Source organism: Anas acuta, chromosome 18 (genome assembly GCF_963932015.1).
Source record: "Anas acuta chromosome 18, bAnaAcu1.1, whole genome shotgun sequence".
Taxonomy (NCBI): Eukaryota; Metazoa; Chordata; class Aves; order Anseriformes; family Anatidae; genus Anas; species Anas acuta.
Genome location: NC_088996.1, coordinates 10,883,745 through 10,908,370, shown reverse-complemented (window position 1 = coordinate 10,908,370; position 24,626 = coordinate 10,883,745). Strand labels below are relative to the sequence as shown.

Genomic DNA, 24,626 nt, shown 5'->3' with positions numbered 1-24,626 from the left:
CACGGCCCTCAGGGGCTGTCGGGAGGATTAAATGCTCTGAAATAATTAACAGAGCTCTGGAAAGGCCTGGTGCATGAGCAGGGAGCCTGCACGGAGAGCACTAGGAGCAGGATGGGTGCAGGGAGGGTGCTCCTTGGCAGGGTGCTGCAGCCATCCGCACCCAGCCACCCCTCAGCCTCACCATGAGATGGGATGGAGAGCACCCCAGCAGCCTCTCCCCAGGGAATCACCTTCAGTTTCCCTTCTTTCTTTTTTTTTTTTGTTTGTTTCCTTCCTTCCTTCTCCTCCCCCAATCATGGAAGTATCACCAATTTTTCTTAAGGCCCATAAAATCTGATTTCTGCACCCCTGCAGATCAGCCAAATACTGAGTGCGCCCCATTTTTAAGCCACGAAGGATTTATTTCGTCTAGCACTGGAGATCTCTTTCCCTTGGCCTTACACAAAGGATTACTTTGTTTGCAGCCCTGCATTTTAACCTGCCCCTTCTCCCTTCATGCCGCGATATTGTGCAGCAGCTCTATTTTTTGCTTATTATTATTTTTGGATCTTTAAAACATGCCTTTGCTACTAAAACCGGCCATTCTGTTTGCTGAACGCGCAACCACATCAGTCAATCATCCTCCAGAAAGAAGCGGCTTATAATGAACTGATTCACGGCGCATAATCCCACACCGTTTTTTTGCCTGCACAGCAGAAAAATCCTGCAGCCTGGCCCGTGCCGGCCGGGGGGGCTGCAACACATGGGGGCCATACACTGCGTTACTGTGCGCCCAGGCTCCGCTGCCTGCTAAAGGAACCCTCACGAACATTTTTTTGCATGATTTAAGCATCTCTGACACTGCTGCTACTGTTCCGCGGGACCCTCTCCAAGGAGGCACTTCGGCTCTCTCAGGGCAACCCATAAAATTAGCAGCAAAGTTTAAAGGGAGAAGGGGAAAGTGGCGTTCTCCAGGGATTGGGGTGAGTGGAGGAAGGTGGAAAAGGGGAGCGCATCCTAAAGGAACTTGGCCAGACAAGTAAGCAATGGGCCCACGGGACATTCAAGCCCTGACACATCAGTCTCTCCGAGATAGCCACATCCATAAAAAAGACCAAGCTCTGTGTTTTACAAGAGTGCCTCTCTACACCGTCCAACACGGGCTCTCTGCCTCCGTGCACGGAGCTGTTTTGGAGCACCTGGACTTTCCTCGCCCCTGGAACTGCAGGGGAGAAGTGATTTTCTTGGATTTGCTCTAGCAGCAGGCGGTGGCTCTGCCTTGGTGCTGCACCATTTTGCTCCAGAGGCATCTCGCACTCTTTCCACCTTCCAGCCCCTGCTCCATGCCAGGGAAAATACAAAATCCCAAATGAAAGAAAAGCATCCAAAGATAGACAGCATAAAACGCCACTGCATTAGTATTTCACTTCATAAATTAACTTGCTGACACCGAGGTCTATCTTTTGCACCTAATAAATTTATTACCCAGCTTTAAAGTGTTTTTTATGAATGCTGCTGTGCCGTTTTCTCCTATCAAAATAGCTGCTCTCGGTTTTGTTTTTCTCCTGCTATGTTTTTATAGCATCAGGTGGACCGGTTTCCATGCTGTCAGAAGGATTTGCTTCCAGGACAGGAAGATCTACCCTGAGTCAGGCTCTTGAGAAGGCCTTCGGTATTAGCGAAGGGAAATACTTTGGATGAAGGCTTTAAATCAGCAGAGCAACTGCAAAGGAGGGTAAAATCTCACGCTAGTAATCCCCTCGCTTTGTAACGGATATTTCCAGGGGATTAGTTGCACCTCGGGCAGGGCAGGGCTCTCCGAAGTGGAACACTTGAAGGAGCCCCCGGTGTGATGGGAAGCAAAGGGCAAGCCCCTGGGGGCACATTGGAGAGGGTGGGGATAAGCAGCAGGTCACAGCCAGCTGCCCACCGGTGCTCTGGGGACAGCCCTTGCTGGAGGAGCACCACCAGCAGCCAGCACTTGGCTCCCCAGGGCTGGAGGTGGCTCACAGGGCTCACAAAAACCAGAAGCAAAATCCCAGCCTGGCTCTTCTCAGCCTCCATGCATCCAGCATCTACCCCCCGTTTCATGTGAAATGGGCCATGCTTTTTAAATAGCTGGTGTTTGTCGACCTCCCCGATTTTGGCTGCAATTAAGAAGGAAGCAATCCCAAAAGCAGCCTGCGTGGAGAAGCAGCCAGCACAGGACAGGCACCTGGCCCCAAAGGTCTTCTTCTCATCGTCACTCCCAGTCTTACCTCCTCACCAATAGAGATGCAGGCTTTGGAATCTAGATCCCTGGGTGGCCTGCAGGAGAGAAGAGGGAAGAGATGTGAAATGTTCCCTGAAAGGTCAATTTTTCCTTCAAGTATTCACAACCCCCAAGGACCCCTGTCCATCCCCTTGCACTAGCAAGCTGGCAGCCCTTGCAGCCTAACGGTCTCCTAGCTTTGCAGGATCAATAAATACAACCAAGAGCCACAAAGCCAACCCAAAAAGGGGTCAGGAAGGCAGCCGCTGGAGCTGGCATTTCTCACATCCAAACCCCTGTGCAGGAACCCAGAGATCTGTTCCTTCAGCAGCTTGGTGTTGGGGAAGGCAAGCGAGGTGACAAGCACCAAATCTCTGTCAGCCCGTATGAAATATGGACTAAGTGGGCATAAAGGTCAAAAGCAAAACCTGGTTTCCGTTAATCCTTTCCAGAAATAGCTAAGACAAGACGGGGAGGGCTCAGCCTCTCACCACATCCTCCCTCTTGCTCCCCGGGCAGGGAGGTGTCAGCTCGGGGCTGCTCAGGGATGGGGCTCTCAGGGAGCCCCTCATTTCCAGCACTGCAGAATCGGTTGTTTTTACCAAAAAACATTGCCCGTACCACGTTCTTCTGCTGGACACAAGGTATGGGGTCGCTGACCTGCCCCATTAAACCCCAAAAGGGAGATTTGGGCATCAGCACGGTGTGCACCCAACAGCTGCTGCTCCGAAGCACCCAGGGGCAGCGGGATGGAGCTGGGGCTGTGGGGGGCAGGAGGGAGGGAGGAGAACAGCTGGGGGTTTGCTAATTTCTTTCTGGAATGGGGTGATCAGCCTGAAATTATTCCCATGTGAAGGCCACGTGGGTTAAAACGGGGTGCCCACCCTGTGTTTTTTTTTTTCCTTTTCCTGGGCACATCACAAAGCAGCAAAGACACGGACCATGGGTAGAGCATGATGGACAGAGACCCCCGAGGTGCAGCAGGGGAAGAAATACAAGGGCTGTCAACTCTGATCCTCCCCAATGGTGCCAAAATGAACCCAGCCATTCTCCTCACAAAGGGTTCCCGTTATCCTGCCCTGCAAGGACAAGCCCTGGCTGCTGGCTGTGACCAGCCCGGCCCCAGCAGCAGAGGCACTGGAAGGCAGCCGGGGCTCGTGGTTTTCTTTTTCTTCTCCCTCAGTGTTTGGCGACTTACGTGGAGCTTGTCTGTGGTTGCTCAAATGCTTCTTTAGGAATTTTCAGCCCAGGGTTTCTCTTCTTGCCTGCGAAATGAGAAAGGGGCAGAATTAAAGAAAGGCCTTTTTTTTTTTTTTTTTTTTTGGTTTTAATTTGCAAAATGCAGCTTGTCTATATTTGTTGACCTTACTTAACATAAATGCCAGGCCAGGCTGGTGGTGTAGACTCAGGGCACAGAGTTCAAAACATAAAGTGCCTTTGTTCAGTAATGCTTCATTTAGACCTGCAGGGTCTGGCTGCCAACTTGGTACAGAAAACAGGCAAGAGTCCTAGCATGCGAAAAGGCCATGTGAAAATGCAAAAAGAAAGGTATTTCTCCTTCGTCAGCCCTTCCCATGTAGGATCCCTAAAAATGTTTCTTAGACAGATTTTAACCATTCCAGCTACAGTACTGCAAACCCTGGCGGGATTAAAAATCCTTTTCAGGTTGAATCCGAAAGTCCCGAACTAGATTCCGATTTTGTTTTAAACTGACGTTTTACCTCCTGGCCATTAAAGTTGTGCAAAGCCAGCAAAAAATACAGCAGAATGAAGTCTGCAGGCTTCAAAGCCATTTGTTTCTGTTCACACTGACCAGCCAAGCCTTGCTGAGCTGGATGCAGCTCAAGCTCTGAAGCAGTTCAAATGCAGGCTCTCCTGTAAAGGGGGTCCAAGCCGGCAGACGTAAGAGCCAGGCAGACTAGAGAAATACAAGAACCTTTTTATGACTAAACATATACAGCCACATTTCAGCACGGGGTTTTGGATTCATGGATAAAATAACCTGGAAACATAAGTCATGTCACCAAAACCCCAAGGTAAACATCTGGCTGGTTGAGCGTGTAATAAAATCCCTGGTCCCCCAAAAAAGGCACAGGCGTCTAATTTAGGCTTTAAACATTTTCAGCCTAACAATTTATATCAATTACTGTCTTTCTTTTAAGCCTGAGCTCTACTCTTTATTCCCAGCACTCTCCTTCAAACTTCACCTATACATGTTTGGGTTTGTTTCTCCCCTTGACACAAACCCAGGTCGATGGATGTCTGCGCATCCCAGTGCCGGAGGGGTGCTAGATCAAAGCACAAGCACCCAGAACTGAAAATGACCTTTTTGAAGCAATTAGTCAACTCAGATTGCCAACCTTTTTTTTTTTTTTTTCCTTTTTTTTTTTTTTTTAACATTTGCTCCAAAAGACAAGATCGTGCTCGCTCCGTTTGGCAAAGAGCAATTCCAGGGGATGGGACAGGCTGCTGCAACCCAGCTGATGACACCTCGTGGGAAAAGCATTTACTGGAAACCACTGTGCACGCTCACTATTGTCATTAGAAATTTGCAGAGCTGCAAACTTACAAAGAAAAAAAAAAAACAACAAAACAAAACAAAAAAAGCCAGTTCTCTGCTCCAAAGAGCTTCCAGTCTAACACAGAAGAGGCAAAATAAAAGAAGTGGGGCCACTCAGAAGCATGAGGAACAGCTCTCAGATTTTCCAAGAGGTAGAAGCTGGTTTGTAGGGAAGTACAAATAATTGTAAAAACAAGTGCAGGAATTTCTGCAGCTAGTGGAGCTGTTCTTTGACCCTTTTACTGCTTTTCGTGGTTGCACACAGAGGTCTCCAGAAGGTCCAGCTGAGAAGCAGCCCCTCCTGTACCACTTCTTGCCCAAACCGCCTCAAGTGCATTTCGTATCCAACAGGATGCTAAATCGGTAGCGGTGTTCTCGATGTTGTCATCTTTTAGCTAAAAAAAGCATCTCCAAAACACAGGTCCTGCAGCACGAGCAAACAACCCCCTGTTTCCCTGGCAGCCTCTAAGTCTGCCGTCGCCGCGGCCTCTCTGCCTCCAAAAACCTGTCTGCATCCTCTCGCAGTTTAGGCAAGCAAGGCAATCACAGGCATGTGAAAATCTGCATTTTCATCCTTCTTTTGCACATGGAAATGAAGACAGAAATTTGCTGAACTGCCCACGGAGGCAGGACCTGCCTCTTTAGAGCTGAACTTTTCCTACTAACCCTCACCAGCCATCCCTTGGCACGCTGCTACTTCTGCACATCGAGCATCCGTCCAGCCACACAGCTGCAATGATACGCACGCAACCACCAAAATAAAAGGGAAACAAGCAGATATTTACTCTCCTTTTTTTTTTTTCCATTCTATTTTTTTCCTTTGTGGATTTGCTTGCACCTCAGGAACCTGAGAGCTCTGGGAGGGTGTAAAGGAACCAACTGGAAGTGACCCTGCCTTGAACATGAACCAGAACAGATTATGAAGCATTTAATCTTCCCATGGTTCACAAGTGGTGTCAGCACAAGAACTAGGTAGCAAAACACCAAACCCAAATAAATATTAAAAGCCTTCCGCCTCCTGGTGAAATAAAATCTGCACTTTGGGGAGTTTATTTTCCTTGTCTCTTCTTCACAGAATACAATATTTTGAAACTTTGCCATTTTTTTGAAGCACAATCTGCTCTCGTATTTGAGCTGCCAAGACACAGACGCAGTTTAACGTTCTTTGGGGTTTTCTTTTCAAGACAGAAGAAAGCAACAGAGGCGGCACGGAGCGCACACGGCTCGGGAGAGCACGGGGAAGGACGTGAGTGGGAATCACCACGGGGGAGATGCGCCCACAGCACCCACACCTCCTGAGGACCCACTCACCATGCCAGGGTGTGATGGGTCACCTCTGCACTGCTACCCCCCTGCTGCTTGTGTAATGAATGTCAGGCTGCAAGCACATGGTTTCATGCCTCTCCACCAGATCAAAGGGGCTCGGCTCCTTTTGTTTTGAGGGATGCAAACTGCTCATCCCTCCGAGCCTCCTGGGGCCAGGGACTGCAAGTGCCTGGTGGGCAGCATCAGCCATCCTGCCCACACAGCCAGGTAGCATCAGGCATCCTGGGCATGAAGCGTTAGCCATCCTGAGCATTTGAGCATGAAGCATTAGCCATCCCGGCCACAAAGCAGCAGCCATCCTGAGCATGAAGAGCATGAAGCTCTTGCTCAGCTCCCAGCTGCATGGGGGATCTCAGCTGAGGCTCTGCAGCTGCTCCAAGACACAAGCCCCACTAAATAAAATGTCCTGCAAAGACAGGGAGGGTCCACGGCGGGCGAGCAGTGGGGATGGCAATAAAACACCCAGTGCCCAAGCTGCTCCTTGCATGCGGGTTTGCAAAAGAAAATTAAAAAATCCTATTTAAACTAACCCCAATCCCTTTGAGCATGCACATTGGGGAGGGTGCAAGCAAGCAGTGTGGCCTAGGCAAGACCTGCTCCCAAACAAACAATATGTGGGAAAGTCACAGCAAGGGACCCAGGGAAGGGGGACAGCACCGGGTACCCAGCGCATCTGCGGCCACGCGGCTCCAGCACCCGTGCCAGGGGCAGCGTCCAGGTGCTTGGGGTAGTTTGTTCACAGAGGCAGGGCTCTTTTTTTTTAAAAAAAATGAAAAATGTTAGTTCCAAGATCAGTACTCTGCAACAACAGCTGCCAAGCAAGCATCTCGCTGTCAAAATACCAGCCTCCACTTCACCACAGCAGACGTCGCTTTCGAAAGACGCCGCCGTGCGGAACTGCAGTCTGCAGAAAGTCATCCGTGCAGGAGCTCAAAACGTGGAGGCAGCTGAACAGCACACAGAATTGGTTGTTACCTGCTCCATCCACTAGAAGGATGGTGTTTTTCAGAGCGTTTTCGTGAATCATTATTATTTTTAGCTTTGTTTCCTGAAGAAAATCACCGCACATGTATTTATCCGACTGTCTGCGTCCCTGGTGGTAAGCGTAAACCCACAGGCTGACCTCAGCCGTGTCTGACAGAGAAACTGAGCTCTTGGAGACTGCAGATCTGGTAGAAGCAGGTGACTGAGGAAGTCCCTGACTCAGAGGAAGGCTGAAGCACCAAAGCCCGTGGGGACGCCAGCCATTCAGCTGCAGCCTGGAAAATTCAGCTGCAGCACCCAGAAATCAGGAGTCGTGTCCCGCGTTAGCAGCCCCAGGTGGCTGGCTGGTCTCGGAGCCTGCTAAATGAGCTAAAGCTCATTTGAAAACTCTTCCCTGCAATTTTCCACGCAGAGACTTTCACAAACACTTGACTCAAAAGCCAGGTTTTAAGAAAAAATGTGACAAAAAAAAATAGACTGGTTTTGAGCAGGGCATGGAGATCTCCCAGCCCTGAGGTTCTGATTCAGAGAAACATCCGGAGCTCTCTGCAATGCTAAGCACAAACTTACATCCACTTTCTTTAGCACAGCACTTGCTAAATGCTGCCCTCACCCCTTTTGGGAGCCCTCGGTGCTGCCCCAAGGGGGCACAGCATGAGCCCCCCTGCCCCAGCACCCACCCCATGCCCGTGAGAGCGAAGTCCGAAAGCAAACCTGCAGCAGGAAAAAGAAAAACTTAATGAAAACACATTAAATACTTCCCTGTGAAGGTCTTAAATCCAGTTCCTGAGGGAGGGGAGGAAAATACGGCTTCCAGTGGGCCTGTTAACCTCTTCCCACCGCCGCTGCCCGAGCGCGCAGAATTACTGTCACTGGCCCCTTCCAATTAGAGCGATGTTAAATAGCAATATCGGAAAAGTGAGACCTCAAAGTTTCACAACAGAAGGGTAAGAAACAGCAGAAAATAAGAAAGAAAGGGAAGACAGAGGAATTCGCTGCCCACATACACCGTAACAGAAAATAAACCTCCTCTTCTGAAGGCAAATCCCATTCCCCAGTCTCCAGACTTCTCACTGCAGTCAAAAACTTTTTATGATATAATCCAAAGTAAATGGTTCCTTGCCACAAAAAGCTCCTATTTCCGCGAAAGGATATTAACCAGTTCTGTCTTCACCACAATTTATTATTAAAGCCGTGTTTAATAGCCGTGTAGCAACACTTTCCTTCAAATAACTCTCCTTAGCACGCAGTCCGCTGGTAAGATTTCACAGGAGGGCAATGCCTCTTTCTGCCCCTTTTCTGAGAGATAAAAGTGGCTCATTACTATTCCCAGCTTTCTCAAGGATTTGGGGTCTGATGTTCCTGAAAGTTTTTGAAAGCCAATCAAGCCAAAAAGGAGCACCCAGTAGCACAAAGCCACCGTGAGATGCCTGGAGCAGGGAGACACGGGCGGGGTGAGGGGCTGAGGGGCACCCACCCCCCATTTGTAGATGCACAGCTTTAGCCAAGCCCCAGTTTCTGGAGAAAAACAAAACCTAGGTGATCACATCAGCACCGGTGACATGGAAGTGGGCTGGAAAAGCTGTTTTCCAACCCCTCATTGAGCCACAAAAAAGGAATTTAGCATGCAAGAGGCTCTTAAAGGCTGTTAAAGTTTCAATCAAAAGCCAAGGGAAGGGCTGAAGTGGATGCTGTGCTTTCTTTGCCTCCTCGAAATATAATTCAGCTGCTCTCTCCTTAGCCCTGGCAATAAATAGGCTCGGCCAAGTGCCACTGGCTGCTCCTCCATGGCTCCATCAGCACCTGGACGGGCTGGAGGCAGCCAGACAGCACGATGGGGAGTGATGGGGAGCGTGGTGCTGCTCCGTGCCCAGCGGGGATGCCTCCTGCACCTCTCCCATCTGCATCTTCCCTCCTGGCCGCTTGCAGTAACGCCTTGGAAACGGCAAACTTGGGATCTGTTTCCTTAACAACTCAGCACGGGGCTGCTGGGGGAAGGGGCCGAGCTCATAGGGCTACAGCAGCTCCTGGCTCACAGATCCCAGATCCCTGATCCCAGATCCCAGCTCCATCCTCTTCCTTGCATTTGGTGCCTTGGAGCTCCCAGCTCCTTTGGGGGTCCTCAGCACATCCAGGTCTGGACACATCATCACCACCACCAGCCCCACTCCTGAAGCATTCTTATTTTTTAATTTTTTTTTTCCACACAAACTGTATCTTGGGACAGGAAGCAGGATAAGCAGGGGTGCTTTTATGACTGTCATGGATACAGCAAGATCCGGCACCAGGATATGCCCAAAACATGGCACAGAGATACCACGGGATAGCCCCAGCTTCCTCTGACCTCCCAACCTTCTGCTTTTCCTCTTGTGCTTTTCTCCAAAAACAAAATCAATCAATCAATTAGTCTTATCTAATATAGCAACACTGGAAATGCCAGCGGGCTGAAGGGAGTGCTCGAGTCCTTTTCCCTTGCTCTTTTCCTCTGCCTCTCCTTTCTGGCTCTGACCGTGCAGGGTGTCCGGCTCCTACAGACACCCCACGCACCCAGCCGCAGCCAGCCCATCACCCAAATTCCCCTTGGCGAGGAGATAACCTCAGAACGGCAGCCCAGAGGTGGTTAATTCCCTCTTCCCAAAGTCAGCCTGAGCAGTAAGAATACGGAGACAGAGAGCCCTGCACCCTGCGTCTCCATCAGGAAAAGCAACACCTGGAAACCTGGAAGCGAGCAGACAATGCTGCAGTCACCTCCTGGGTTAATTCCTGAGGATCCCAAAGCCCAGAGGGGCACACCATGCCATGGCGTGGGCATGGCAGTCCCCCTGACCCCATGCAGGGACACTGTTAGCACCGTGCAGCACCGCTGGGACCGGAGCACGGCGGCCACCCCATCCTGTCCCATCCCATCCCACTGCGCCCAGCCCCGGGGCCGCCTCGTCGCAAGGCTCCGCTCGCTCCCGTGACTCAGCCCCGCAACCTGCAATGAACCCAGCGCAGGAGAGGCCCCAAACCAAAATAGCAGGGCTGTCGCAAGGAGGTGCACCGCCTGAACCGGGCAGCGGAGGTTGCGCAAAGCCGTGCCCTGCTCGCGCCGGGGTTAGCAGCGGCTCGGGGCCCGTCCCTGCTGCAAAGGGGCTGCGTGCCCAATTTTTGTGGTGACTGACAGACGTCAGCTCTGCCGAGCTACACACACAAAGATCTTCGGTTCTGCTGCGAGGTGCATTCAGCACCAGGTCAGCCCTTTGAGCCTGCCTCCAGCAGGGGACGGTTTGCGGCGAGCGAAGCGCTGGCAGAAGGCGCAGCAGCACGGCTGGCAACGAGGGCTCCAGCAGGGTAAATCCGCGTGTCCCGCAGCGCAGAAACATGCAGACACATCGCCCAACTGTGCCAATATCAGAGCCCATTTCCCTGCCTTTCAATAAGCTCTGCGTTTCGGTAATTCAATTTTGAGGGCAATTTCCTGATCTCCCCCGCTCTGCCCATTTTTCTCTTCACGCAGCCTGCAAATGGGCTGCAGTCTGCAGCGCTTATCCAGGCCGATGAGGAAACCAGAGGGATGCGATTTCTCCTTATCTGCCAGCATATTTTGGTTACGAGAGGCTGTTGGTACCTCTGATAAGAGCTCCTCTGGTTTTTAGAGGAGTTCAGACCTTCTGAGCGCAGCGGGGAAGAGACACTTTGATCGGGATCAGGACACACAGGAGAGGCTGCGATGCTTTAGGGTGGTCTTTCCTACCCCACAGTGGGTGCTGCAACCTCGCTGAGCTGTTTTATGGGCTTCAGCACCATCCTGGACTCTCCATTGCTGGCACCTTGGAGTTCCCTTCCCAACCCGCCTCTGCCTTGATGGTTCCCTTGCACCTCGCTGCAGCGCCTGCTTGCAGGAACACCCCCGTGGGAGGAAAGGAGACCTGCAGCACCCGCTGCCACGCTCGCAGACCATCAGAGAGCAGCCACGTGCTCTTTTCTGAGGCTGACAATTCAGAGGAAATCGGGTGGTGACAACAGATCCCAGCTCTGCCAGCTGTACCAGCCGCAGCGAGGGAACTGCAGGCAGCACCAGGCGCAGCACGGGGCCACCCCGACCTCCCTGCTGAGCTGCTGCCAGGGCTGGGCTGGGACCTGCAGGCATGACGAGGCAAGGCAGGGTCCTCCCCTGACGTCCTGCTTTTCTTTAGAAAACAGATGCGATGCAAACCAGAGCGAAATTCATCATGCTTTAGGTGCTAATGCAAGCAGGAGATGGGAGATAGGAGGGGTTTGCTTGCCTACGGCTTTCAGAGTAGGGCACAAGAGGCTTTAATATATATAAATAAATAAAAAAAAGTGGTTACAACACTTTGGCTGAACCCATCCCACGTGTGCATCCAGCTGCATGAACTTCGGTGGCCTGGGGGAAAGGGCACGGCTCCTTGCAACCTCTGTGCAGGCGGTGGCAACATCACTAAGCAGGAGAGAAACCCACCGGGAGCAGGAGCTGGGGACATCTCCTGGTGGGCAATCCCACCCTGATTGCCCCGAGCTGCCCCCAGCACGAGCCCTGCCCCTGCCCAGCTCTCCTCGGAGCAGGGATGGCACAGGGGGATGCAAGGAGGAAGCACGAGGTGCTCCAGCGATGCCCTCCGGCAGCCTCCTGAGCCTCCGGGGAAAAAGAGGAGGAGGTGGTGGGCAGCAGGGACCCGGCACAGGGATGTGCACCTTCTGCTTGTGTCCCCAATGACCCCGTCCGTGGCCGTGGGCAGGTTGCACAAGCCTTGTTTGTGTGCGTGTGCCTCCCCGCCTGGCGCTCGGCTGTGCTGCAATAACGAACGGAGGCAAAAACACGCCTGGTGCTCGGGGCTCTGAGTCACCCCCGGGACCAGGAGGCTGGCAGTCGGTGGAGGAGGCTGCCCACGTGGCACAGGGCAGCAGGGGCACACGCAGCAGGTCCGTTCCCCCTGGTGCCCCCGAGCACCAGCCTGAGCCTTCCTGCAAGGGCTGGGGAGGTACCTGCAGAAAAACGCTGCACAAAAACCCTAAATGCAAGATAGGACTTGGTGCCTGCACACACCCCATCTCCAGCAGTCTGATGGAAATGCCAAAGGGGCCAAACCATCTTCTTCCTTTTCATCTTTTTTTTTCCTAACTATTTTTCCACCCATTGATTTGATTCGCTTTGGTGCTGACGCAGTGCTCCGGCTCCGCACGCAACCCACACGCAGCAGAAATCCTCAGCCACCAGCCTGCTCCCACCCCAAATGGCCTCAAACCCCAGAATCCTGCTCTACAAGTGGTAACGGCTTGGAGAAACCTCATTAGTGCCTGAGTGATGGCCAAGAGGATTTTGCTTCCCGCGTCCCCACTGCATCCTCCCCCGTTGACCTGGGAAGGATGCGGTGGTGATGGAGAGCCCGGGGAGCAGCAGAGGCCATCGGGAGCCCGCCTGGGAGCCTCGGGGCCTCTCCTCTCACCCGGTTATCACGAGAAATCACAGCGTGGAGCTCCAGGGAGCCGAGCAGCAGAGGGAGTTGCTCCCTCAAGTCACCGCTACGCCGTAAATCACACCGGTATCGTCCCCCTGCCAAGGGTCGCTGGCTTCGCTGCCTTCCCCTCGCAGAGCTCGCTGCTTATCTCCAGTTAGGAAATCCACAGGAACTGTTCGTCGAGAGCCTCCAGCCCTTGCGGGGATTTTGCCGAGGGACTTTTGGTTTAGTCGCTGCTTTGTTTTCAAAACCTCGGCCGCCTGCTTCCAGTGGGAGTTTGCTGGACTCGAAAGGGGAGAAAAGCTCTTGGAATCCACCCGCGGAACAAAAGCCTTTTGTGCAGGGGGGTCTGGAGGACACGGCTGCTTTCGGGGCTGCCACCTTCGCTTCTCTTTTCTCCCTGCCGAGGAGCACCTGCTGGCAGAGCAGGGGGCACGGGCTGCAGCGCACACCGGGGACGCACGGGCACGCGGACAGACGCCTCCCACTGCATCTTGAGAAACAAGTGCTTCCCAAAAATACATCATGGCATGCAATCACATACGGGTGCTGGGTGACCTCACCCACGCCTGCAACCCTTGGCTGCACTCACGCATTTCCCCTAAATGACTGAGGTTTCACCCCAAAACCCTACCAGGGGTGACCACGCACAGCCCCGGGCACTGACCCCTCCCCATCATTTAGCAGCAAGCCTCTTACACGCACCATAAAAGCAGGTGTCCTCGTGGCCAGGTGGGAGCAGGATGCATTAAACCACCACCCCCAGCCCAGCCACCAACACCTCTACTCTTCCTAACCCTGGAAAACTCAGCAGAGGAACAAAACTTTCCCATTGCTCTGTACAAACCCCAGAAAACAATTTCCTAAAGCCCGGCACGGGTCCGCTCCCCACCAGCCCATGAACACCTCTTTGCTGAAGGTCTCACTCCAGTTCCAGTTTTAGTTTTCAGGCTTTTTAAACACACATTTGGTGTAGCTGGGTTTCCCTCCCAGCGGGTCCTGTGAGGTCTTTTTGAGGTGTGCTCATCGGGGGCAGCTGCTCCCCAAAGAAAACAGGGACACGCGGGCTGCTCTGGAAGATGAAGGTGAGGTTTGTACTCACTGATTTCAGCTGTGCTGGGGATTTAAAAGCTCAGTTTTGGTGTGTGGCTCCTGCTGTGATGGTTCCCACATTGCTTAAATGTTAGCACGTGCGTAGCGTGAGCACATCCTTGCTCATGCTGCGTGGATGCTGAGCAGGAACAAGCACCAAAAGACCCCACAGCCTCCCCTCCCCGAGCTACCCTTAGTGGTGGGAGAGAGAAATGTCCTTGTCGACGCAGTCAAGATTGCCACCAACCTGCCTTTGTGCTCCCCCATTAGACACCCTTCTTTTGCTATTTTTTTTTCTCATTTATGAGCACGTTTGCTTATTTCTGTACCAAAATAATCGAGGGTGATACTCGACAGCTCTGGACAGCGCAGCTGGCAGCACCTCCCTCCGGCTCCCTCTGCTGGCAATGCCTCCAGGCACCCAGTGCTCCCAGTGCTCCCTCCGACTGCCTGCAAACACGCGGGCACCCACGAGGGGCGAGGGGTGCCCACGGGCAAACCCTGCAGCACCTTTGGGTGCTGCCAGAGCCGGAGGAGCTCCGTGCAACCAAAACCACAACATCTTGACCCTGCCGTCCTTCAGTGATGTGTCTGGGTGTGCAAGAAGCTCAGGAAGCTCCGAGCCATGCAGGTGGAGGTGTGCAGGACGCGGAGCAGCTCCTGGGCTCCCAGGGGAGCTCGGAGCCTCGGAGGGGTTTGTGCCAGAAGTCAGAGGGCATGGACTTGCAGCTCATCCTCCAGCCACCTGCTGAGAGCGCACACATGCTCACACCTCACCTAATAAAGTAAAGCAAAGAACAAAAGCCTTTCTGCAGCTCTTATTTCAGTCCGGAAAGCATTACGGCCCTCCTGATGGCACGGCACCGTGGCAGAAGACGGCACTTCTTGCCCCCCCTTTTTTTTTTTCCAGTCAAGTGTCCCTGACACAACCGGGCAGATTTTTCTCTACCCACATACGTCCACGTGGATCAAACCCTGTTAGGCTGCATCTCTCCACCCAGCCTTCTAAATCAGGAGCTGTAAGTACAAACCTCCCTTTATAAGCCCTTCTGTCAAAGCCTCTACACAAGTCCCTGTGCGAGGTTCCAGGCTGCAGTTTCACTTATACACAGAAACGCTCCCGAATCCGATACCGCTTTCTAAGTTGCAAGAACAGACAAGCAGAAAGGGGAAAAAAGGAACCAAGGGAGAGGAAGGCGGTGTAAATCATCCAGGCAGATCCCTGATGTCCACCCCGCTTGGCAGCAGGACAGGATACACCCCCAGCCTTGTAAATCCTCACGCTCAACTGCAAGCACACCCAGTCCCAGTGACTCCTGCAAAAAAAAAAAAAAAGCTCTTCCGATCCAAGTTTAACACATGCATGAGGAGTTTCAATATCAGAATATTAAAAAAAAAAATAGAATAAATCAGCTTCTACTGTAAGGTGGAAAAAAATAAATCTCCAGACCCATCTCCCATCCAACCTCCCAGACCGCTGCCTGTGTTGAGCTGCAGCGAGGCCTTCTGAAAGCAGAAGGAGGCGCTGCCTGGGGAGATGCTTGCACAGGATGGGCCCGAAATGCCGTGCTGGGAGGCGAAGGGAACGCTCCCTGGTGCTGGGAGCGCTGGCATTGTTCTGAGGGACGCACAGGAAGAGTGAGAGGAGGAATGCTCGCCGACTGCAGGAAGCTGTTCCAGCCTCTTATCTGACAGAAAGCTTCTGATTTCATTGCGGGGGCAGTACCAAATGTTTTTGAGGGGGAAATAAATAAATAAATAAATAAAAAATCACATGGTTAGCTCTAAAGGAAGCTGCCTGATGGCATGAATGAAGCTGAAGCCGGGCTGGGTGGCATCCCACGGGTCCTGCTGGCTGCCGAGGAGGGACCCGCTGTGAATTTGGGTGCTCTTATCTTCAGCGAGCGATTTACTACCCATAATCTTTGAACCCTGCATCTGTGTTGCCTTCCCCAGCTGCCAGGGGGTTATTTTGGGCTGTTCCTGCAGCTCAGATGCTGGTGCCAGGGGCTGTTGTGCGATGTCCCCCCGTGCTGGGCACGGCCCCAAGCTGCTCGTTGAGTTAATTTGTAAAAACCGATTCCTTGGCAGGAGCTCAAGTCCTCCGTCGAGATGTTCCAGGTTTTATTAGCATTGAGCAAATTACTGGCGTCCTTGGGAAAGGTAAGGAAGTCAGTCTGTTAATTGCCTTTATTTTTTATTGTTTTTCTAGAGGGTATCTCCCAGAGGACAGCTCCACGGCACACAGAGGAGCTCTCTGGTTACTGAAGTGCCCCTACAGATAATGGCTGCTGGGGCTTCTTGCACAGGTACGTGAGGAAACTTCGGGTTTAGGTGTGCTAACTGCTTTATCAGGCTTTGTGCTCTGAGCTAAGCACCCGTCATCTCCAGCCTGGTTGCTCCTGGTAGGTTATTAGGGGATTATGGCTCCCAACCCGGAGCTGAAAAAGCAAAAAAAAAACCTTCAGAAGGGGTTGGAAAACAACAGTATCTAGAGCGCTGCTTTTCTTCTCCTTTAATAGGTTACTCTGTCAACCCCGTGCTTGTTAAATAAGAGAAAAATCTGTGGGCACGCAGGGAAGGTCAATCTTGTGGTTTCTGAAAACATTTAATTAGTAGGGTTAAGTACCGAGGTCCTCCTGGGAGCGAGCTTCTGCATTAACCACCAGCACGGCGCTGAGCAGAGGCAAACCTGCAGGAGGGGCTGCAGGTGAGGTCTGTGTCCATCCCCAAAATTTTAGTGGTGGCCCAGCTTGTGATGGGAGCTGTCACGGTGTCTCTGTCCTGCTTCTAGCTCCAAAATCCTCATGGGGTTTGGAAATCCAGCTCGGATCCTGCTTGTGTAGGAGCTTGGTGCCCCCGTCGCACCTCCAGGGACCCATCGGGGCTGCCCAAAGCCCCGTGCTCCTTCAGAGGCATTTCTGCCAAGTGCTGGGGCCCCGTGCTCAAACAAATTGACTCAAGACATAGTTTTGCCCAGAGGGATTTTGGCATCCTGATGACAGCACGTCAAGTCCCTGCTTTTTCCTTCACGGTGCACCCAACTGGAAGAAGGGGGCCGGCTGCTCTCGGGTCCTACAGGTGTTCGGCTCCTCGAATAAAGCCACAATAAACGTCGTGCATCTGCTTTAATTAACCCGCGGGCAGTAGCGTGCAGGAGTGCTGGGATCACAGCCTGGCACCTCCTTTACAAGAGGCCACGGCATCAGCTGCCTGAGAGGAGAAATCAATTCCAGTCCTCGCGAAGCCGAACTTGGCTTTAATTCCCGGTGTTTCTGCCGCGCCGGAGACCCCTAATTGTAGGCAATTAAAGCAGCACTAGAAAGAAAGGGCTGTGTTGAAATCAAAGCTGGAAAGCGTGCCTCGAAATGGCTTCCAGTTGCGGGCACTGGAAAAGTGCCTGGGGAGCAAGGGGCCGGTGCCAAGGGCAGCGCTAGGTGCTGCACGGACCCTGCCCGGAGCCGCTGCCAGCGGGACCTTCTCAGCCCGGGCACCCTGCTGCAGGGAAGGCTTCTCCTGCACGCAGGTACCTGCGTGGGCACGCAGGGCTGCTTGTGGGGCTCCCATCCTCCTTGGAAAGAAATGGGATGGGATCTGCTGGGAGCCTGTGAGGAATCGAGGCCAGGGAGAGGCAGCCATCGACACTGATCGAACCCTTCTCACCCTCTTTGCTCTGGGCAGGGCTGTCCGTGCCGGATGGGGACTTTTTGTTGCTCCAACAGCTCCAAAATAATGATTTTTTTTTTTTTTTTTGAGTCATTCTCCATCTGACCTTGAACTACCAGAGAAGCAAGAAACGTCCGTAAGAGGAAGGATAACGCGAAGCTGTGATGTTCACAAAGCAACTTGCTGCTCGAGTGTCAAACAACCCCGGCGAAATTTTGTGAGTGAGAAGCGTCAGGCCCAGACCCCACCGCAGGAGGAAAATAAGCACAAAAACATGTTGCTTGAGACGTCCGCGGCAGAGCCGGCACACGATGCTCTGAGGCCATTTGGCACCGGCGAGCGTTGTTTTATTGAGTGCAATTACATATTTTTGTTTAGAAAAAGATTCTCCTTCAAAAGCAGCTCCGGAGCCTTTGCTTATTCAGCCTTCATAAAAAGCCTCTCGCTGCAGACACAGTCAAGTGTTGACTCCTGTACTCATTTTCTATTGCTGCCTTATCTTTGGCATCTCATCTGCAACTTTTACTGTTTTTTTCCACTGGTTTCATCAGAGCGCAGTAAAAGTGGATGTTTTTTGGGCTTCAATTCTGCTAATGATTTTTGATCTGCTCGGTGCAGGCTAGGAAAATCTAGCCGTGATTATAAAATTGCAAGCTAAGTAGGCTAACAAAACAGCAACAGCAAGAAACTGGATCAGCTCTGCTCAGCGGAGTTTTCCTGCTTGAACGGGGGAAAAAAAGAAATGCTTTTTCTCTGAAATCTTTCTTACAAATATGAAACTGCCTCAGCCATAGAGGCTGCTCCCTCCGGCTGCTTGCACAATGCTCCTTGGGCTTCGCTGCACTCGGCTTTTTGCAGCAGCCTAATAAGCAATGGCCATCGCTCCTGGGATGATTAATGGGGAGCAAGAGCAGCCCCCGAGCAGCTCCCACCCCGAGCTGCCCTCCCGATGTGGTCGGATGCTGCTCTCACCGTGCTCAGCCCTTGTGTGTGGCTACAGGGTGCAGATCCCCAGCGGTGCTGAGCCCAGGCTTTGCCAGCACCAGCAGACGGAGATGTGCGAGCGGCTGCCTGGAGCTTCGGCGAAGGATGTTGAGCATCTGTTTGCAACATCTCCAAAGTCAAGATGACTCAGAAGTGCTTTAGCACCCCAGAGACTTTAATGATGGGATGAACTCTCTGAGACGTCAACCAAGTGTTTGGGATTTCCTGCTCGAAGGGAAGGATAGCTTTAATTTTGGCTTTGAGGCAGAAAAAAAAGAAAAAGAAAAAAAAGCCCTACAAACAAGAGTGTCGGGCTTCCCCCCTCCAAATTGTTTTTTACTGAGCCAGGGTTACTGCACGAGGACGCTTTTCCATTTGTACTTGTCAACATGCAAAATAACACGGACTTGGAAGACAAAATAAAAAAACAAATAATAATAATAAAAAAACTTTTTGCACAATGAGCAGGTCTGGAAATCATACAGAACGCCCTTCACCACACTGCCACCACAGACCCTAATACCTGGTGTGGTGCAGCTCCGGGTCCTCAACCTGCTTTGGTGCTAGCATTGCTCCAGCTGATAATTTCCTACACTAGTCCCAGGCAGGCCCTAAGGAAGGGAGCTAAGCAACTCTACAGGTAATAAAACTGTGATTATTGTAGCTCTGGTTATGGCTAAAATGAAAAGAGCAGTCCTGGGGGTTCTCCAGCCACCAGTGACCCCACACGGTAATGCCGTGACCCCATTGCACCCACTGGTCCCCTGCAGCTCCCCAGGCTGGGAGCAGGGACACGGAGCAGGCAGCAGCAGGACGAGCACTGGGCTGCAGGCTCATGGGGTGACAGCAGGTCACCTTGGAAGGGGTTTGGGAGCACTGTGCCCAGCCTTTGGGGTAACAGGTCCTGTCCTCCAAGCGCACCCACAGAGGTCTGCAGGCGTGCTCCTGCTCCTGTGCTATTTACCTCCGTGTTATTCCACATTTTCCACCTTTAAGCTCACTTTAGATGTGATCCCTCTCCAAGAGCCTTCTACAGATGATGTTACAGTTCTTTTCAGCAAGAGAAAACAGAGAACTGACCCCAAATGCGTATTTAAAAAAAAAAAAAAAAAGCTAAACAAGCAAACAAAAACAACTCTGAAGTCATCTTATGTATTTGCAACCACAGCACACAACTGACAAGTCTGCCTTGTGACTTGCAAGGTAATTGTGCTCCATTAATGCCAATGCTCCTGGAAGAATGAAGTGTCTCAGCCCTCTAAATTACGCCTGTGGTTTTAATTGAGTATCATTTGCTTCACCTTAGCAGCTTGCGTATGTGTCACGGGAGGGAATTCACCCCAGAGGAAGATCCTTTTTTTTTTTTTTTTGGCGACTAAACGAAGCAAACGAGCACCACTTCGTGTGGCAGTGAGAAACCCAAACTTTTTTCAGCTGGGAGGAGAAAGCACGTCTTTACTCCTTTTCCTCTGCGACTTATCACTTTTATGGCTATAATTACTTCTATAGCTTGAGCTTTTAAATGTTTATATATTTCCCTGCAGCGTGCTCAGCTCCGGGGAGCTGCTGCCCTGGCCACGTTGCCGGCTCTCATGCTACCTCAGTGCCAGGACACGGGACAGGGCACCCCAAAATACACTTGGTTTTGGCACCCCAGCACTGCTGCCTGCAGCAGAGGGTTGCCAGCACCCCCAGCAGCACTGCAAGCAAATCCTTCCCCTGCACAATGCAGGGAGCAAGACAGCGACTGGAGGCGCTCAGCTGGGTGCCTCGGTCCCCCCTCACTCAGCTGCACCGTGCAGCAATTTGGCTCATGTCAGACAACATTTCCAGCCTAGTACTTTCCACCCCAGCCATCTGCTTTGCTTTCACCCCATGCTACTCAGTTCCTCCAGCACTGCATTGCACGAGACTTTTAAACTCCTCCGTGTGCACCTGCCCACGCCAAACACGGGCAGACCCCACCACCAAAGCAGACAGGACATGCAACAGGGTGAGAGAGCGACTCAGCAGGGTCTCTTTTAACAAAATCAAGATAAAAAAGCATGCAATTTGCACCGAACTGGGTTGCATTTGCTACTAGGCCAAGCCTTGCTAGGCTGGCACCTCCCTGGCCATGCCGTGGCGGAGCCTGCCCTTGCCAAGCGCCGCTCAGCGCGGTCATGGCGAGGCGCTGAGGTGGTGCTGACGAGGCACGTTGCACAACCTCCAGCAGCCTCGCAGTGCTCACAGCTTAATTTGACACTAGCAAAAACCTGCCACCTGCCCAGGACAGCAGTTGTTTTTTTTACAAATGTTTTTTTTTTTACCATTGCGGATTTGCATTTTGTTCCACGGCAATTTCTAGCCGGAAAAAAAAAAAAAAAAAAGAGCATTTTGCACGAAATGCGTTATTCTGCAGAGGTGCAGGGCCTTTGGTCAAAGTCCATAGGGTACACGCTCAGCCAGCATCACGTGGGACGTGGTTCTCAGGAGTGCAGGATCCCTTTGCAGCCACAGCACACAAAAATTGTCTTCGAAGCAACAAATTGTGAGAATTGGGAAAGAGATCAATGAGCGGCAACACCCGGTAGCTACACGTACCTCACTTCCATGAGCCATTTATGAATTACTGCTCTAATGGCAACTGCTTCCCCTTCTTTTCTCTTACTTTGGCGGAGAAGTTTGCATATTTGCAGGTTGCTCCTCTGATGTGGGCTCCGCAGGTGGGTAATTCCCCCGTTACGACGGATTTGGAAGGCTCCCGAATGTATCTGCTGTCACCAGAGTTCAGATTTATAGCCTCAAACTGCGTCTAGCTTGTAATTAATATGGACTTCCGCTTTTTTTTTTTCTTCCAAAATAATATCCTATTAGTCATGACAGCCAAATGCTCCACGTTTGGGCGAGGATCCAGCCCCCGAGCCACCGCCACGGCCCAGCCCCATGCTCCGGAGTGGGCTGAGGGACCCTCGGTGCTCGGAGAAGCCTTGTTTTCCATGGGCTACTCCATCCAACTAAAAACACCATTTTGTAGCTGAAGAGAGGAATGGAAGTGGAAAAGAGCAGGCGTCAAAACATGAGAGCTTGCACCCGGTCGCGTGCTGTGGATTTGATCCATATTTTGTCAACCACGAAGCCTTGAAGTCCATCCGAGTGCAGGTGGCACAGCTGAATATTGCAAGCACGATGCTGAAAGCATCTTCTGCTTTCTGCTGTGGCCAGGGCTGAAGGGAAGTGCAGTTTCCACGCTCCAGGCAGAGTTTTGTCTCCTCCAGCAGCGCCGTGGCCATGCAGGAGCCGCTCTCCGCGCGGCACAGGTAGGGGCTGCGGAGCGGGGCTGCGCTCAGCCTGGCGAGGCTCTTTGCAGGGAAGAAGCCCTCTGATCAGAGAGCTGCCCTCTCGATTACCGTCCCCCCCCCCCGACAGGCAGCACTAAAAAAATTAATCTCTGCCAAATTCTCAGAACAACTTTGGAACCGGTTCAAAGGCAGGGAGAGGGCTCCGCAGCTCGGCAGCTGGCTGGAGCCCTGCGCAGTATTTTAGAAAGCTGACGAGCAACCTCCCCTGCAACACGTGAAAGCTGATCCCGAAATGCAGATTGTGGCTCATTTAATTCATCCCGGGGAGCGATACCTCGGGTGCGAGCCCCTGAGCCTGCAGCCCCTTCCCCAGCAGGACCTGAGCCCGGACAGCTGAGCGCGGTGAGTTATCTGCGCCAGGAATTCCGGCCCCGGCGCTCGCCTTGCAGGGCAGGAGATGGACGGAAAATGGATTCAAGAATGATGCCATTCATTGGGATCGTGTTCTGTGGGTTGGCTACTCGCGTTTGCCCATTTTCCTGGTACTGAGGACGGACAAGGCCAGCACCGGCGTGCATGGTGGCTGCGTGGTGCCCCAGGGGTGGGCTGTGGGGACACCCCACGGGTCCCTGCCCATCCCTGGCTCCTCGTGGCCATGCTCTCCCACCCCAGGCTTTGCAGGGCCCCAAAGCAAGCGGCTGCTCCCCACGCAGCTCCTGCCCCCGTGGGTCCTGCAGGGACCCTCCAGCGAGCAGCAGTGAGCTCCGGGTATCACTGCGTTCAAATTTTGCATTATCAAACTTCCTTGGCTCTTTCCATTGGAAACTTTTACAATTCCCTGCTTGGCTGGAAAAGATGACTGCAGCAAACCCAAATTAGGAATAAATTATACAACAACTTTACATTTTTCTTACAAAGGAAAACTGTGTGGCAAGAGCTGCGAAAGCACCTCCTTCCCATGTCCTCCCAGCGAGGCTGGCAGTGGATGGCCACCGACTTTGCAGACGTCTCAGGAAAACAACACAAAACAAGCCCAAAGCCAGCCCCAGTCCCAGGCTGGGGGCTGCTGTCCCCCCCCGGGGCATGCATTCCCTCACCCCCTGCTCCCCACTCCGTGTGACGGCCGCAAGATGCAGGAGCAGGCAGCTGCAAGAGCAAATCCACGCGTTCAGAGGAGCTCAGAAAGCTGCATCTGTGTGGCCGGGCGCTGACATATGTGCATCTATTTTCACAATGAATGGCCGGAGCAGCAACTCCTGAACCATCTCCGCCTGCTCCTGCAGGGACTGTTGCATTCCCACAGCAGTTTTTGCAATATTCAACTCCCCAGCTCCCACCCCCCCGCCCCCCCTTCCCCGACACGCAAGCCCTTGCAGGACACAAGGCAGAGAGAGTCCGGAATAACCACCGAGTTTAAAAGCAAGCTCCAGCCTTTCCCACGCTGCTGGCAAAAAAATCACTGCTGTCCCCTACCCAGCCCGGCCCCTCCCGCTGCATCCCAAGCACCGAGCCCCATGCTCCGAAATGCCAAATAAAGCCCCCCCTGCACGCTCTCAGCGATCCGGTGCTGCAAAGCACACCGCTGCCTCCGACCAAAAGTTACAAAATATTACCGGGGAGGGTGCGAGGGGGGGGGGAGATCGCTGGAAAATGATCTCAGCCCTGGCACAAGAACAATACTTTCCCATGGAAACATAGGTATATATTTAATTCCTGGTAACTCCACTCAAGTTTCACCTTTCATCTCGTCACGGACTTCTTTAAAAGTTTCATTTAATTTTGCACTTGCAATTAGCTCTAATTCTCATGCACCGTGCCCCTTTTGCATGCACACATCCAGCAGCAAACGCAGCTGCTCTTCAACACCCTTTATCTGTCCTGACTGTGCAAAAGGCAAGAAAAAAAAAAAAAAGGAAAAAAAAAAAAAAAAGGGCTCAGCAATCCCGCAGAAGAATTCAAATAACGTCAATGCACAGCTGAACTGCGAGCCCTGCCTTACAGGAACTGTGTGTGTGAGTGCGTGTGTGGCTGCAAAAAGGCACACGCTAAACAGGAAATGCAACTGAGAGCCACTGAAAAGCCTCAAACTTCAAAATGCAATTGCATCCCGACAAAATGCATGCATGCACTGCGAAATGCATGCACGCCTTCTTGCACGTTTTGCAACGAAACGGAAGCAGGAGCCTTACCTCTCGCCTGAGACATTTTCCCCTTTGCTTTGCTGGGGGGGAGGGGAAGCACAAAAGACTTTGCCTTGCCTCTCCTCTGGAGCTAGTTTTGCAACAAAGATGCGGACTGCAAGCGCCCGAAAAAAATAAAATAAAATAAAAATAAAAAAATCTTCGTGCAACGAGGTGGGGGGGGGGGGGGGGAACTCCTCCCGCCCGCCTGCTGCAGCTGCACCACCAGCAGCACCAGCAGCAGCAGCAGCAGCTCTCCTTGCAGCTGGGAAAGGGGGGGGGGGGGGGGGGGGGGGGGAAGGAGAGGAAAGCCGTGCAATTGCACGCTTTGCAGGAGCAGCTTCGGGGGCGGGGGGGGCGGCCTCCCCCCCCTTGGCTTGCACGGCGAGGGCAAGGCTGCGCTGCACCTACATGATGGGGCCAGGGCTGGCAGCTCGCAGCTCCAAACTTGGGAGCCGGGGGGGGGGGAGGCAGAACGCGGAGGGGGGGGGGCGCGCATTGCGCTCGCGCACCCCGCCGCGCAGCCTGTTGGGAGTTGTCGTTTTTTGGGTAAAGTGCCCCCCCCCCCCCCCCCCCCCTCGGTGTTTCGTTGCCTGCAGGGGGCGGCGCTGCGCTGCTGCGCGCACCCGCGGAGGCTGCGCGCGGAGGAGGGGGGGGGGGAAAGGGAGGGAAATGGGGGGAAATGGGGGAAATGTGGTGCTAAAGGGGGAAGGGGGGGTTGGGGGGAGGCGGTCGGAGGTGGAGTGGTGCGGTGGTAGGGCTGTGCTGGGGGTGGGTTGGTCTGAATTGAGGTGGGAGTGGGAATGGGGAGGGGGTTGTGTGCGCTGCTCTGGTTGCGTCCCTGCTTGCACACCTGCGGGC

The 24,626-nt window shown here is 52.8% G+C and overlaps 1 protein-coding gene across 3 annotated transcripts in view; it reads right to left on the bottom strand.

Annotated features, from left to right (window-relative positions):
* Positions 1–24,228, bottom strand: part of MAP2K6 (mitogen-activated protein kinase kinase 6) — a 53,907-nt gene extending 29,679 nt beyond the window's left edge. The window contains exons 1-3 of one of the 3 annotated variants that reach the window (XM_068654708.1): positions 23,775–24,228; positions 3,429–3,495; positions 2,238–2,286 (exon numbers count right to left, since the gene is read on the bottom strand). In XM_068654708.1, the coding sequence (XP_068510809.1) occupies positions 2,238–2,286; positions 3,429–3,495; positions 23,775–23,790 (132 nt within the window). In that variant the 5' untranslated portion in view covers positions 23,791–24,228. Of the gene's footprint in view, positions 1–2,237; positions 2,287–3,428; positions 3,496–23,322; positions 23,345–23,774 lie in introns of those variants that run through there. The other 2 variants (XM_068654707.1, XM_068654709.1) reach the window with 2 other exon arrangements.
* Positions 24,229–24,626: the final 398 nt, after the last annotated feature.